The sequence below is a fragment of the Lissotriton helveticus genome, chromosome 11 (genome assembly GCF_964261635.1).
Source record: "Lissotriton helveticus chromosome 11, aLisHel1.1, whole genome shotgun sequence".
In the NCBI taxonomy this organism is placed as follows: domain Eukaryota; kingdom Metazoa; phylum Chordata; class Amphibia; order Caudata; family Salamandridae; genus Lissotriton; species Lissotriton helveticus.
This window is the reverse complement of record NC_136072.1, coordinates 932,713,167-932,729,552: the sequence shown is the minus strand read 5'-3', so window position 1 is coordinate 932,729,552 and position 16,386 is coordinate 932,713,167. Positions and strand designations below refer to the sequence as shown.

At 49.6% G+C, this 16,386-nt stretch overlaps 1 protein-coding gene across 2 annotated transcripts in view; it reads right to left on the bottom strand.

Moving 5' to 3' along the window:
• Positions 1 to 5,688: 5,688 nt before the first annotated feature.
• Positions 5,689 to 16,386, bottom strand: part of LOC144791336 (telomerase protein component 1-like) — a 78,794-nt gene continuing 68,096 nt past the window's right edge. For both annotated transcript variants that reach the window (XM_078666009.1, XM_078666010.1), the window contains one exon: positions 5,689 to 7,063. In XM_078666009.1, the coding sequence (XP_078522135.1) occupies positions 6,943 to 7,063 (121 nt within the window). In that variant the 3' untranslated portion in view covers positions 5,689 to 6,942. The remainder of the gene's footprint in view (positions 7,064 to 16,386) is intronic.

The window sequence follows — 16,386 nt, the reverse complement described above, 5'->3', positions numbered from 1 at the left end:
ACCGCGAGGATTATAATGCACTTAAGAGTATATGGTATGCGTTATCATGGAACAGCTATTAGGACTTGGTTCCGCAAGCTGCAAACGGGCTCAGCTCATACCAGAGCACCATTTCACATTATTCCACGCACTCTGCCATCAGGATTGTTAAGGCCTGCCATAGGAGTGACTGATAGGAATACATGTGTCCATTTTAGGGTTAGATATAGGTATACTATATCTAAAGCAAAGGGTGATTACACCACCTTGCCCCAGCTGTCGTGCAGCCAGTTGTGTCAGATTTGGATGGCCAGCCAGGGGTGGCATAATACATGCTGCAGCCCCTGGTAGGCCCTGGGTACACCTATGCCCTGGGTACCTAAGGTACACTGTACAGGGACTGATAAGGTATCTCAGTATCCAATTAGATATGTACCTAAGGTACATGGAATCCATTTTACAGAGAGAGCAGTAGGCCTGGGGCCCTGAATAGCAGGGTCCCAGGTCAACTAAGTCAGAAAACCAGCAAAACACCAGGCAAAAAGTTGGGGGCAACCATAGTCAGGGATCTACCTTCCTACAGTCATCCACTATGAACTCTCTGGTTCTGTCCAGGTAGAAGCTCACCGGCCTCTTCGGGTCCAAGCAGTGAAGTCTCTCCTCCTCCTTGGAAGGGTGAGGGGGAGGATAGAAGGTAGGGAGGGTAATGGACTGCCCTAGATGGAAGGGAGTTACCACCTTAGGCAGAAAAGCAGTCCTGGTCCTGAGTACCATTCGTTCAGCATGAATGATCAAGAATGGAGGCTTTGAACTAAGAGCTTGAAGTTCACTTACCCTCCTTGCCGAGGTAATTGCAATCAGGAAGACTGTTTTAAAAGACAACAGCCTCAAGGGACACTTGTGCAAAGGTTCAAAAGGTGAACCCATCAAGAAAGTGAGCTGAAGATTCATGTCCCATTGAGGTACAATAAAGGGAGTAGGAGGACATTTATTTGTAAGCCTTTTTGAAACCTCAAAACGACAGGAGATTTAAATAAAGACGGCTGATCCGGCAATCAGAGAAATGCCGACAATGCCGATTGATAACCTTTGACTGTAGCTACAGCAAACCCCTGCTGAGCCAAAGAAAGCGCAAATTGAAGTATGTCAGATAAACGAGCCCTCAAAGGATTGATTGACTTCTCTCCACACCAAGTAACACATTTAGACCACCTATAAGAGTAGATAGACTTGGTGGAGTCACGCCTGGCCGATAAGATGACATCCACCACATCATGTGGGAGAGAAAAGGAATTCAGGTTGCTCCGTTCAATCTCCAGGCATGAAGGTGTAAGGTCTGGAGGTGGTGGTGTAGAATCTCCCCTTCCATCTGAGAGAGGAGATCGGCCCTGAGAGGGAGACGGAGCGTCGCGGGCACGAGGAGAGGTGGTGAAGATCTGTGTACCACACCCTTCTTGGCCAATCCGGGGCGATCAAAATGACTTGGGCCCGGTCTTGGCGAATCTTCCTCAGAACCCGAGGAATCAAGGGTATGGGAGGAAACGCGTAAAGGAGTCTTGAGTCCCAACTCAACTGAAAGGCATCCCCCAACGCTCCCTGAATCGGATACTGGAGACTGCAGAATGACATGCAGTGAGTGTTCTCGTGAGTGGCGAACAGGTCCACCTGAGGAGTCCCCCATGTCCGAAAGGCGTGACGTACTACCTCTGGATGAAGCCTCCACTCGTGGTCGGCTGAGAACTGCCGACTGAGACTGTCTGCACGTACATTCAGAACTCCGGCCAGATGATTTGCCATCAGACAAATCTGATGGTCCTGTGCCCAGGACCAGAGGCACAGAGCCTCTCTGCAGAGACACTACGACCCCACTCCTCCCTGCTTGTTGACATACCACTTCGCTGTAGTGTTGTCCGTCAGGACCTGAACCGACTGACCCCGAATGGAAGGGAGGAAGGTCTTGAGCGCCAGACGTATCGCCCGCAACTCTAGAAGGTTGATGTGAAGCAACCTTTCCTCTGGAGACCAAAGACCCTTGATCTCCAGATCCCCCAGATGAGCACCCCACCCTAGGGTGGATGCATCCATTATCACTGTGGCAACTGATGGAGGCAGATGGAAAGGCTTTCTTTGAAACAGATTGCCCTCCACGCTCCACCAAGACAGATCCGCTGCAGTTTCTCTGGAGATCCTCACAGACTCCGTGAGATCTCCGTTGTGCTGATAGCGCTGCCTGCGGAGGCACCACTGGAGCGCCCTTCTGTGCCAGCGTGCATGGTTGACCAACAGAATACAGGAAGCCATCAGACCGAGCAGACAAAGGACCTTCAGGACTGGAACGACCGCTCCATTATAAAATAAAGGAATAATTTCCTGTATGTAGCGAATCCTTTGAGGAGGAGGGAATGCACAACATACAGTTGTGTCCAGTACAGCACCTATGAACAGGTTGCGCTGGGAGGGCACCAGGTGAGATTTGGGTAAATTTATCAAAAAGCCAATTCTGTACAACAACTGAGTTGTGACTTGCAGATGATGAAGCACCTTCTCTGGCGATTCTGCTTTGATCAGCCAACCGTCTAGATTAGGGAATACTGGAATCCCTGACCTTCTGTGATGTGCAGCCACCACAGCCATCACCTTGGTGAAGACTCGAGGCGCGGTAGTAAGACCAAACGGAAGGACCGCAAACTGGTAATGTTGCGATCCCACCGTGAAACAGAGATACTTCCTGTGCGACTTCAGGATAGGGATGTGAAAATACGCATCCTGTAAGTCGATCGACACCATCCAGTCTTATTCCAGCAGCGCTTGAAGAACCTGCCCAAGGGTGAGCATCTTGAACTTCTCCTGCTTCAGGTAAAGGTTCAAGATCCTGAGATCCAGGATTGGACGAAGTCTGCTATCCTTCTTGGGGATCAGGAAATTTCGGGAGTAGCATCCCTGTCCCCTTTCCTGCTCCGGAACCACCTCTATCGCACCCTTTCTTAACAACGCCAGGACTTCCTCCTGTAGGAGTAGCAGGTGGTTCTCTGAGCAAAACCCTTGACAAGGAGGGTAATTCAGAGGGAATTCCCGAAAGGGAAGTGCATACCCATTCTTCACGAGATTGAGAACCCAAAGGTCCGATGTGACCGATTCCCAATCCCGTAGAAATAGGTAAGCCGACCCCCTACAGGACCCGCATGATCCGGAATGGCGGATCTAGGGCTGCTTTGCTGTTGATGGAGGAGGGAGGGAAGAGGAAGAGGAGGAGGAGGAGGAGGAGGCTTGCCGTCCTCGAGGACGAGCTTTTTGTCTACCCCTGTATGACTTATACAGGGGACCTTCCAAAACCCCTATATCTTTTGTTCACAGTTCCTCTGGACTGAAGACCCAAAGATCTGGCTGTAGCCCTGCTGTCTTTAAATCTTTCCAAAGCCGCATCAGCTTTTTTTCCAAAAAGGCCCGAGCCATCAAATGGAAGGTCTAACAAAGCAGCTTGGACATCCGTAGAGAACTCGGAAGACTTCAACCAGGCTGCTCTTCTGGTGGCAATTGAAGATCCGATAACTCTCGCTACCGAGTCAGCAGTATCTAGACCACTTTGTATGTCTTGACGAGCAGTAGCCTGCGTGTCAGCCAGCACCTAATTAACATTTTTCCTGTCCTCCTCTGGAATCTTAGGAGCCAACTGTTTTACAGAGTCCATCAAGGCATGTATGTACCTCCCCAAGAGGCATGTGGCATTAGTTCACTTTAGAGCCATACTCGCCGATGAAAACACTTTCTTCGCAGTTTGATGCTGCTTTTTTGACTTCTTGCCCCCAGGCACCTGAGGGAAACCCCCCACAGATTTCTTTGAACAGGCTGCCTGTATTACCAAGCTCTCCGGTAAAGGGTGCGATGATAAAAAGTCTGGGTCACCAGGCGCCACCCTGTATCTCCTTGCAACACCTTTAGCAACAGCAGGAGCTGTGAGAGGTCTATTCCATACTTCCAAAATAGGTTCCGTCAAAGCCTCATTGAAAGGAAGCATAGGTTTCACAACAGAAGACGGGGAATGGAGGACTTCTGTTAACAAATTAGACTTGAACTCAGCAGTAGGCAGAGTTAAATGTAAAAGTTCTGCTGCCTTTCTGATGACCACATGGTTTGGTGCAACGTCCTTTGAAGGGGCATCCGAGACAAAGGTTATCTCCCAGTCTGGAGATAGTTCCAATCCGCTAGCCTCCCTCAGGTCATCAAAGTAATCATCCTTCTGCAGCTCACCTTCTTCGACTTCAGCTTCTCTGTACCTTCGTTCTTCGAGAAGACACTGAGCATCACGTCTCGACCTCTCCTTCAAGAACGGCGTCGACGGATCCGCGATCGACTCCGACGGAGCCAGAGCCTGCGTCGTGATCAGATCCGGAGGCACAGGGCGATGCTCTCGAGGTTGAGTCGGGGCCGGTGACAAAGGTAACAGCGTCGAAGGCCTCGGCGGCGTCGAGAAATGCCAAGGCGTAGTCAGCGCCGGCATAAATGGCATAAACAGAGCTGGAGCATAAGACTGGGGGACTCCCAGGTTGTATGCCAAAGGACCCATGGGACCTGCCGGTGCTCCAGAGGGGTACATAGCTCTCGAATAGACACCATACATCGTGTTTAAAAACTGTGTAGGGTCTTGTCCTGGGCCCGGAAAAGGAGGGTATGGACCCACAGGCTGCCCTCGAGGAGGTACCAGATTCGTCTCCTCTTCTTCAGGTTGGTGAGCTGGAGTCATCGAAGCCTCAGGCAAGGGAGCCTCTTCTTCATCTCGAACAGGAGATCGAGATGGCGCCGGAGAGGGATTCGACACCGGAGCCGGTGAATGCTCCGGCGAAACCTCACCTACCGGATCCACAACTGGAGAAGGAGATATCTCTTTACGACGTCTCCTACCTGGCATTTTCGGTCTCAACTCCGAATCTTTCCCAGAGTGATGTCGAGATCCGTACCTTCTCTTCTTGTGCTTCTTTTTTGCTGATCTAGACGCATGCCCCGACGATGACCTCGAAGGCGACGCCGTGCGAGACCTCGACCTCGGCCACCTCGAACGCGACCTCGAAGTCTTCTTCTCTTTTTTACCTTTCAACTTGGCAATCAGAAGCTTCGCCTCTCTTTCATGAAAGGCCTTAGGGTTCATCTTCTTGCAGGAAGAGCAGCCTTGAACATCATGGTCCGACCTCAGGCATCAAATGCAATCCTCATTCGGGTCCGTGATCAACATCATCTTCCCACATTCTCCGCACAGCTTAAACCCGGTCTTCTTCGTGGACATCTCGACAGGAGTCAAAGAAAGAGGAAGACACTAATAGAAAACGAACAGTAACAAAGTTACTAAACAGCTACAGAGGATCCCTCAAAAACCGTTAGCGTCGACGACGCGGAAAAAAGGGAACTGATGTCATCACGCCGACGGGGCCTATTATGGAGTCGGTGACGTCAGCGGAGCCGCGCGCGATACCGTGCTTCTGTGACGTCGCCCACGTCGGCACGAAGCTACGAAAAGAATTTCCGAATGTTGCTGACGCAAGGGGATATTCACACGGTGAGGAATCCACTGCCAGATGTATCCATCAGAAGTTGAGTTATATTATTGAACAATGGCGTTGGCTTAGTTCTCAAGAATCATGCCTACATTCAAAATATTGACAGTAAGACATTTTTATACCACCAACTGTAAGGTTCCTCTGCATGGTTCATGAAGTTCATCAGATATAAAGTAACTTTGTTGACTGGGCCGTGCCTCACAGCCCAATCGAACAGCATGCATAATCATTTACATGTCGATTTAACTTGTGACCATCTCCTACTTCAGAGCATAGTTATTTTCTTTATTAACAGTTCATCAAACGACAACACTTGTGTTGTGTTGACATAATATAATCATCTTGCGTTGACATGATAAAAAACATTTTTCCTGTTTGTCAATTTTCTTTTAAATCTTTTTGGCACTAAGCCAATTTAGTTCCCTTTTATGAAACGTGTTTGGACCTTACAGTCTCAATGCTTACTGTATTGCTATTTGAGTTGTTGATCCTTCCCCTTGCCAGCAGCTCCCATAGACTAATTACTGGTTCAGGATACCAATGGTCTACCTGTCTCTAAAAGGTCTTCTCTGCAAGGAATTATTGAACATGTTGCAATAATTTTGTATTGGACAGTGTTTCCTTAAGCCTAGATGGTAGGTTGCTTTAGCCTATGAAGGAGGCGGGAGGAAAGAGTGCTTTGAAAATGACCCGAGGAGGGAGCTAGGAGGGCTTTGACAATCACCCGAGAGTGGAAGTTATCATAGAGTCCATCTACAATGATGTGAGAAGTTGCAGAGCACAGGGTGCTATGAAAAAGAGGTCTTAGGAGAGGCAGATCATTGATTACTAAGATAATGAGGCAGCAGCGAAAGCAGCCTGGAATGAAGTGATACATCAATGAGGTGGGAGAGGAAACAGATCATGGAGGTCGAAAAAGAGGCAGAACATACAGTGTGGGAGAGGTGGGAGAGGAGGCAGAGTGTGGGTTGTTATTCCAATGAGTTGATTGAGGAAGTAGAGCATGGAGCGCTGGGACAGGGAGATGGGTATGGGGCTGACAATGAAGTGCTATGAAAATGAGGTAGTAGAGGAGTTAGATCATGGATTGCAAACACAATGAGAAAAGAGAGAAAGCCATGAATAAAGTGATACACGGAGGAGAAAGGAGTAGTGGAACTGTGTGATGTGCTAAGACAGTGGAGTGGCAAGGAAGCAGAGCATGGAGTGTTATAAATAGAATGTGGAAGAGGAGGCAGGGCATAAAGTGCTATACCACAGAGATGGGTGAAGAGGCAGAACGTGGAGTGCTTGGACAATGGGGCAGGAGAAGCAGAATGCTATGGCAGGGATGAGTAAGAGAGGACATGGAGTGAGGTGAAATACTCAATCAGATGGAAGGCACAAATGTGAGTTGTGCATAGGAATAGATAACTCACACCTTTATTACAGCGCACCAGGAGAAAATAGCACAGTAGTGACATAGCAGAGCGGGAACTGCAGATTTGGGGAGATGAATGTGGGATTTGCAGACAAAGCATTCAGTCATCCCGAACCTAGGAAAGAATAAAAACAGACAATCAGATCTATACACCATGTCACTCCCATCATGTGCATCACAGAGTGAAATACCGAGAGCACATGCATCTGCTGCTTCAGGATGCAAGACAACATTATCAACCACAGCATCATTACACAACTAAGCAGATCCATTTCATGGCACGCATTGTCCAAGCCAAGACATTTAACACATAGTAGAGTTGGTTAAGCATCCCAGACTGATCATGGAGATAATTCAGGTGGAACATATCAAGGAAGGGTTGCACATACACTGCCAGTCTAGATTTAAGTAGATCAGAGATTCATCTAAACAGCATAAGTTGATGAACAACCATCCCAAAGGATGGTTAACTAAGCCCAGTGGTGTAACAAAACTTCCGGGGGCCCTGCAAGGCACATGGAGCCTCCCCCTCCAGACTCAATCAAGAGCTCTCAGACCAGAGTACTGTGTTGAGGGGGCCCCCTGCAGCTCAGGGCCCTGGTCTGTATCTGCCTGTGGATTCCTCACCTTGTGAATATCCCCCTTGCGTCAGCAACGTTCGGAATTTTTCTTCGTAGCATGCCGGCATGGACGACGTCATAGGAGCACGGCATCGCGCGTGACTCCGTCTGACGTGACCGACTCCTTATTAGACCCACGTCGGCGTGATGACGTCAGTTTCGCCCTTTTTTCCGGGCCTTCGAGGCACCCGGACGGACCAACGACAGTAAAAATACATATATACAGTGTACACAAATCAAAACTGCACACAAAGTGCGTAGCAAAAGCATCAAAAACCAGAAAATATAAATACATAAAACCAGGTATAGCAGAGCGGACAACGGGGAGGCGGGTGGGCATGTCAGGAATCCACAGGCAGATACTGTATCTACCAGAAATAGCGTTACCGAAGGTAAGTAACTTGTTCTTCTGATAGATACATCTGCCGTGTGGATTCCTCACCTTGTGAATAGAGTCCCACAGCAGTCCCCACTCCCGGAGGAGGGTGTCCACTCTGCTATACCAGGAAATCTTGGAGGACAGAGCGCGCAAAGTATCGGTATCGGTATCCAAGCAGTAGTGCTTCGCGAAAGTGTGGAGGGAGGCCCAAGTCGCTGCTCTGCAAATGTCCTCAACAGGAACACCTCTAGGCAAAGCAGAAGTTGCAGACTTTGCTCTAGTTGAATGTGCTCTAATACCCTCAGGAGGGTCCTTACCCGCCAGGGAGTAGCAAATCTTGATGCACAGGATTATCCACCTGGAAAGTGTGCGCTTGTGCACCGCTCTGCCCTTCTTGCAGCCAGCAAAACCCACGAAGAGCTGATCGTCAATACGATAGTCTTTAGTCCTATCAAGATAGAAACTAACTGCTCTCTTAGGGCCAGATGTAGGTAATTCTATTTTACCGACTCATAAATGCCGCATTTTACCGATTCGGTATTTATGAATCGGTAAAATAGAAGGTGGGAGATGTAGGTAAAATCGGTATTTGAAATACCGATTCTGTAAAAATCGGTATTTACCGATTCTGTAATTACAGAATCAGTATTTCCCATTGATTCCTATGGGCTTTGAAGCCCATAGGAATCAATGGGAAATACCAATTCGGTAATTACCGAATCGGTAAATACCGATTTTTGCAAGGGTGCAGGGGGTGTCACTTTGACACCCTCTAGCACCCCCAATAAAGTCATGTGTGCCATGTGGCAGACAGACATGCCCTAAGGGCCTCCTTGACATCGTCCTACCTATTTGGCAGCGGACAGCACTAATCACCTGCATTTTCGAGCGTAGGAGCTTTCCCATCAGGCCAGCACAGCGCGTGGAATTAGCAGCGCGTTTTTTAACCGAGTGCCCGTTTTTTCAAAATATTGTTTTAATTATTTAATTGTTGTATCCTTGTTTAGACAATAATTTTGAGAGTAGCACTTACTTGCATTTTAATCTGGGCCCCTCACCGCGCTTTTCGCGGGTCTTTAGTCTGGTAATTTGCATCGCCGCCATTTTGGGGGTAGTTTAGGGACTCTGTACAGGCGCCACTTCCGCGAGCGCTCTAGTTGGAGACACAGGAGGCGAGGCCCCTACTTAAGGTGAGTGGAGCAGGCAGCTCACTCCTTGACATCGTCCTACCTATTTGGCAGCGGACAGCACTAATCACCTGCATTTTCGAGCGTAGGAGCTTTCCCATCAGGCCAGCACAGCGCGTGGAATTAGCAGCGCGTTTTTTAACCGAGTGCCCGTTTTTTCAAAATATTGTTTTAATTATTTAATTGTTGTATCCTTGTTTAGACAATAATTTTGAGAGTAGCACTTACTTGCATTTTAATCTGGGCCCCTCACCGCGCTTTTCGCGGGTCTTTAGTCTGGTAATTTGCATCGCCGCCATTTTGGGGGTAGTTTAGGGACTCTGTACAGGCGCCACTTCCGCGAGCGCTCTAGTTGGAGACACAGGAGGCGAGGCCCCTACTTAAGGTGAGTGGAGCAGGCAGCTCACTCCTTGACATCGTCCTACCTATTTGGCAGCGGACAGCACTAATCACCTGCATTTTCGAGCGTAGGAGCTTTCCCATCAGGCCAGCACAGCGCGTGGAATTAGCAGCGCGTTTTTTAACCGAGTGCCCGTTTTTTCAAAATATTGTTTTAATTATTTAATTGTTGTATCCTTGTTTAGACAATAATTTTGAGAGTAGCACTTACTTGCATTTTAATCTGGGCCCCTCACCGCGCTTTTCGCGGGTCTTTAGTCTGGTAATTTGCATCGCCGCCATTTTGGGGGTAGTTTAGGGACTCTGTACAGGCGCCACTTCCGCGAGCGCTCTAGTTGGAGACACAGGAGGCGAGGCCCCTACTTAAGGTGAGTGGAGCAGGCAGCTCACTCCTTGACATCGTCCTACCTATTTGGCAGCGGACAGCACTAATCACCTGCATTTTCGAGCGTAGGAGCTTTCCCATCAGGCCAGCACAGCGCGTGGAATTAGCAGCGCGTTTTTTAACCGAGTGCCCGTTTTTTCAAAATATTGTTTTAATTATTTAATTGTTGTATCCTTGTTTAGACAATAATTTTGAGAGTAGCACTTACTTGCATTTTAATCTGGGCCCCTCACCGCGCTTTTCGCGGGTCTTTAGTCTGGTAATTTGCATCGCCGCCATTTTGGGGGTAGTTTAGGGACTCTGTACAGGCGCCACTTCCGCGAGCGCTCTAGTTGGAGACACAGGAGGCGAGGCCCCTACTTAAAGCTTCCATGAAGACGCGCAGCGGTGACGCGCAGCGGAAGCGCCGTCGCAGCGCCGGAGTCACGCCAGAGTCCAGCCCGTCTGTGCCCGCCCGGGCCCAGACGGGCTTAGGGCCTGATACGCTGTCGAAACCTATTCCCATGAGGCGCGCTTATGAGCGCGACGAACTCATGGCTCTTCGGCACTCATTGTCTCATAGCGATGATCCTTCTATGCAATGCTCATCTCCCCCTTCAGCTGGGGGGCCAGAGAGGAATCACTCCGCTATTAAAGGGAAAAACGACCTAGTGGTAGGTCTACTTAATTGTAGATCCCTCCCACGTCATTCGACAGAAGTCAATCTACTTATCCAGGACTCTGCTCTAGATCTCTTGTTTTTAACGGAAACTTGGTTAACTCCTAGTTCCGATGCGGACATTGTGGAAGCTCTTCCGCCGGGCTACCTTATCTGTCAGGTGGATAGACCAGAGGGGCGAGTGGGCGGCCTTGCTATTATATATAGGAGCCTGTTTGTTTGCAGGGCACAGCATGGCCAACTCTCGGACTGTGAGAGCTGCCATTTCGCTCTCAGGATATCCCCGACAGTGTCAATATCAGGTTTGTTGATCTACCGGCCCCCAGGCGCACTGGGTAATTTCGTGAGTTCCCTTGTAGAATCAGTGACGGTCCTGGCCGCATCCACAGCCAATTTCATGGTGTTGGGTGATCTCAATTTTCACTTCAACGAGCCCACTGACCAAACGGCTCTGGACCTCCAGAGCGATTTAAAAGAGTGTGAGTTGGACCTAATTAACTTCGGGCCCACTCACGAAAAGGGACACCTGCTCGACCCGATGTTTTCGAACATTCCCCGCTTTACAGCTAGGCCGGCCCTTCCCCTTCCATGGTCAGACCATTTTTTGGTATCAGCACTTTGGCAAACTGACCTACCACCTACAAGTACCAAACAGGCCTTCCTAGTGGATAGAGCCTGGTCCAGATTATCGGTTGATAACTGGACCGCGAAACTGGAAGACACGCCCCCTCTTCCTGAGTCGGACCCAGTTAAGGCCGATGCTAACATCAACAACTGGCTATCCGCTTCTTTGGACGCTCTGATTCCTAAAAAGAGAGTTCAAAAGAGGGAGAAACGAGTTGGCTCAGCTCCGTGGTACTCCCTAGATCTTCGCACCCTTAGGAAGGGATGTAAAAGGATGGAGAGGCTATGGAGGAAGAACTGGGAAGTCTCCAGGAAAGAAGAATACCGTGCGGCAATGAGGGGCTACAAGTCCGCCTTGCGACGCGCGAAAGCCCTATTCTTCGAAGACCGCATCAAATCTGCCTCTAGTTCTTCTAGGGAGAGCTTTAAAGTGGTTAAAGAACTGCTTAAAGTTCCGGAGCCGGCTGTTACGCATGACAAACAAAAAAGCACGGAACTAGCTGAGTTCTTCCACACAAAAATTGAGAAGATCTTAAACTCCCTGCACCAGCCTGGTCTATCTCAGGACAAGGGCAAGCAGGTCGTGGGAACTCAGGCCAGAAAGACCGCTTTGGATATCGACACCTTTGGCCCAGTATCAGTGAGCGATGTCACCAAAACCCTATCGTCGATTAAAAGTGGCTCCCCCATGGACCCAGTCCCCATGAAGTTCCTCAAACAGGTAACCGCGTCCATTGCAGCTCCCGTGACAGACCTAATGAATGCCTCTTTTATCCAGGGTGTGGTGCCACCCACTTGGAAAATGGCTGTTGTTAAGGCTCTTTTAAAAAAAAACAATTTGGACCCCACTGACCTGTCGAACTTTAGGCCCATTTCGTTGCTGCCGGGCCTCTGCAAAATTGCTGAGCGGTTAGTCAACAAGCAGCTGTCAGCCTTTTTGGAGTCGAATGGACTCCTTCGGCCATCACAAACTGGATTCCGCCCAGGTCAGGGCACAGACACGGCCCTCTTGGCGGTCGTTGATGAAGCGAGACGTATTCTGGACTCAGGAGGGTCAGTGGCAGTGATCCTCCTGGACCTCAGCGCGGCGTTTGACACCGTGAGCCATCAGGTGTTGATTCGACGGCTGGCTGAGGTAGGGGTGTCTGGGGTGGCCCTGCAGTGGCTGAGATATTTTCTCTCGAATCGAACTTACCAGGTTTGGGATGGCTCTGAGAGGTCCAAATCTATTCCCCTCCAGTGTGGAGTGCCACAGGGCTCTTCGCTGAGCCCTACTTTATTTAATGTTTATATGGCCCCCCTGGAGGACGTAGTATCCCCATATGACATCAAAATCGTGAGCTACGCTGACGACACGCAGCTAGTGGTTTCCTTATCCCACCTGGCCGACAATCCGGACACCTTGAACTTCTGCTTGGCAGATGTTCACACCTGGATGGGAGAATCCTCCCTCAAGTTAAACGGCTCAAAGACGGAAATACTGCTGCTGGGAAGTAAAACCACCCTTCTCCCGTCGCTCAGCTGGCCGGGATGTATGGGTGATCCCCCAGCCCCCAAAGAAGCGATCAAGAGCCTTGGAGTCTGGCTAGAACCAGACTTGTCATTTCGCACTCAAGCTAAGAAAACAGCAGGAGTGTGTTATGCCCTGCTTAGGTCGGCACGTAAAATCTTTCCTCTCCTACCGTCAACATCGAGGAAGCTGCTGATTCAGGGTCTTATAACATCTAGACTCGATTATAGCAACGCCATTTTTTTGGGCGCCCCTGAATCGACCTTCAAGACTCTTCAACAGGTCCAAAATGCAGCGGCAAGGCTGCTTATGGACATTCCAAGGACGCAATCAGCGAAACCGGCATTGAAGGCGCTGCATTGGCTCCCTGTGCGGGAGAGAGTGACCTTTAAGGCACTTTGTACTGCCCATAAAATCCTCGCAGGTAAAGGCCCCCTCATTTTAAAAAACCTAGTTACCCCATACAAAGCAAGCAGAACGCTGCGATCAGAAGGGAAACATCTTTTACTAGTTCCTAGAGTTAAAAAGGCCCGTACGGGCGGGAGAAGATTCTCATTTAATACGGCAAAGCTCTGGAACTCGCTTCCTCTAAAACTACGTGCTGAGCCCTGCACACTGCGTTTCCGTAAAGGTCTTAAAACCTTTCTGTTTCCTGTATAATGCGTCAACTTTGTCCCCATTACCATCGGATGTTGTCTGGAAAGCGCCGGGATGCCCAAGGGTAGCTGCGCGCTATATAAGATTTTAAATAAATAATAAATAATATGGCACAGGTGTGCATGCACACATGTGCATGCACACCTGGATTCGGTATTTTACCACCCAATTGGATTGGGTGGTAAAATACCGAATCTGTAATGGCTTTGGGACTCTGAAGAGTCCCACCTACATATGGAAGATTCCGAATCGGTAAAAATACCGATTCGGTATTTTACCAATTCGGTAAATTTACCGATTCGGTAAATTTACTGAATCGGTAAAATATGCCCCCTACATGCCAAATCTTAAATACCGGTCGGTAACGGCCGAAATCGGCCGTTACCGACCGGTATTTTGGCTCCTACATCTGGCCCTTAGGGTCCAAGCGACGAAGCCTCTCCTCTTCCTTGGAAGGGTGTGGGGGAGGATAGAAGGTAGGAAGGGTAATGGATTGACCTAGGTGGAAGGGAGTCACCACCTTAGGAAGAAAAGCAGCCCTGGTCCTGAGAACCATTCTTTCAGCATGAATGGTCAAGAATGGGGGCTTGGAACTAAGAGCCTGAAGCTCACTTACCCTCCTTGCCGAGGTAATCGCAACCAAAAAGACCGTTTTAAAAGAAAGAAGCCTCAATGGACACTTGTGCAAGGGTTCGAAGGGAGAACCCATCAAAAAGGTTAACACAAGATTCAAATCCCAATGAGGAACAACAAACGGAGAAGGAGGGAACTTATTAGTGAGACCCTTCAAAAATCTTAAAACCTCTGGAGACTTAAAAAGAGAGGGCTGATCCGGCAAACAGAGAAATGCCGATAAGGCTGAAAGATACCCCTTGACCGTGGCAACAGCAAAACCCTGCTGCGCCAGAGAAAGAGCAAACTGCAAAATGTCAGACAAATGAGCCTTCAAAATCCCTCTCCCTACACCAAGAGACAAATTTAGACCACCTATACGAATAGATGGACTTAGTGGAGTCACGCCTGGCAGAGAGAATGACATCCACCACATCGTGAGGGAGAGAAAAGGAATTCAAGTTGCCCCGTTCAATCTCCAGGCATGAAGGTGTAATGTCCGGAGGTGGGGGTGTAGAACTTGCCCCTCCATCTGAGAGAGGAGGTCTGCCCTGAAAGGGAGACGGAGCGGCGGGTGAGAGGAGAGGTGGAGAAGGTCCGTGTACCACACCCTTCTTGGCCAATCCGGGGTGACCAATATGACTTGGGCCCGGTCTTGGCGAATCTTCCTCAGAACCCGAGCAATCAAGGGTATGGGGGGAAACGCGTAAAGGAGCTGATTTTCCCAAATCAACTCAAACGCATGCCCCAGAGCTCCTTGCATTGGATACTGGAGACTGCAGAATGACAGGCAGTGAGCATTCTCGCGAGTGGCAAACAGGTCCACCCGAGGAGTCCCCCACATCTGAAAGATGTCGTGAACAACCTCCGGGTGGAGCCTCCACTCATGGTCGGCAGAGAACTGCCGACTGAGAACGTCTGCACGAACGTTCTGAACTCCGGCCAGATGATTTGCCATCAGACAAATCTGATGATCCTGAACCCAGGACCAGAGACGCAGAGCCTCTCTGCAGAGACACTGCGACCCTACTCCTCCCTGCTTGTTGATGTACCACATCGCGGTCGTGTTGTCCGTCAGGACCTGAACCGACTGACCGCGAAGGGAAGGGAGGAAGGCCTTGAGCGCCAGACGTATCGCCCGCAACTCTAGAAGGTTGATATGAAACAACCTCTCCTCCGGTGACCAAAGACCTTTGATCTCCAGATCCCCCAGATGAGCACCCCACCCGAGAGTGGACACATCTGTTATCACTGTGGCAACAGAAGGAGGAAGATGGAAAGGCTTTCCCTGAGACAGATTGACTTCCATGCTCCACCAAGACAGATCCGCTGCAGTTTCTCTGGAGATCCTCACTGACTCCCCGAGATCTCCGTTGTGTTGAAACCACTGCCTGCGGAGGCACCACTGGAGTGCCCTCATGTGCCAGCGTGCATGGTTGACCAACAGAATGCAAGAAGCCATCAGACCGAGCAAACGAAGGACCTTCAGGAACAACCGCTCCATTGTAGAATAAAGGAATCATCTCCTGTATGTCGCGAATCCTTTGAGGTGGAGGGAATGCACGACATACAGTAGTGTCCAGTACCGCACCTATGAACAGGTTGCACTGGGAGGGCACCAGGTGAGACTTGGGTACGTTTCTCGAAAAACCCAACCTGTGCAACAACTGAGTTGTCTCTTGCAGATGATGGAGCACCTTCTCTGGCGACTCTGCTTTGATCAGCCAGTCGTCCAGACAGGGGAACACAGGAATCCCCGACCTTCTGAGATGCGCAGCCACCACTGCCATCACCTTGGTGAAAACTCGAGGCGCAGTAGTAAGTCCAAAAGAAAGAACTGCAAACTGGTAGTGCTGCGATCCCACCGTAAAACGGAGATACTTTCTGTGCGACTTCAGAATGGGGATGTGAAAATACGCATCCTGCAAGTCAATCGACACCATCCAGTCTTCTTCCAACAGCGCTTGAAGAACCTGTGCAAGTGTGAGCATTTTGAACCTCTCCTGCTTGAGATAGAGGTTCAAAATCCTGAGGTCCAGGATTGGACGTAACCTGCCATCCTTCTTGGGGATCAGGAAATACCGGGAGTAGCACCCCTGACCCCTTTCCTGCTCTGGAACCACCTCTATCGCACCTTTTCGAAACAGTGCCAGAACTTCTTCCTGCAGGAGAAGCAGGTGGTCCTCCGAACAGTAACCTCCTTGGCAAGGAGGGTAATTGGGAGGGAACTCCTGGAAAGGAAGAGCATACCCATTTTCTACAAGATTGAGAACCCAAAGATCTGATGTAACCGATTCCCAATCCCGTAGAAAATGAGTAAGCCGACCCCCTACCGGACCCGCATGATCCAGAATGGTGGATCTAGGGCTGCTTTGCTGTTGTAGGTGGGGGGTGGGTATTATTGGAG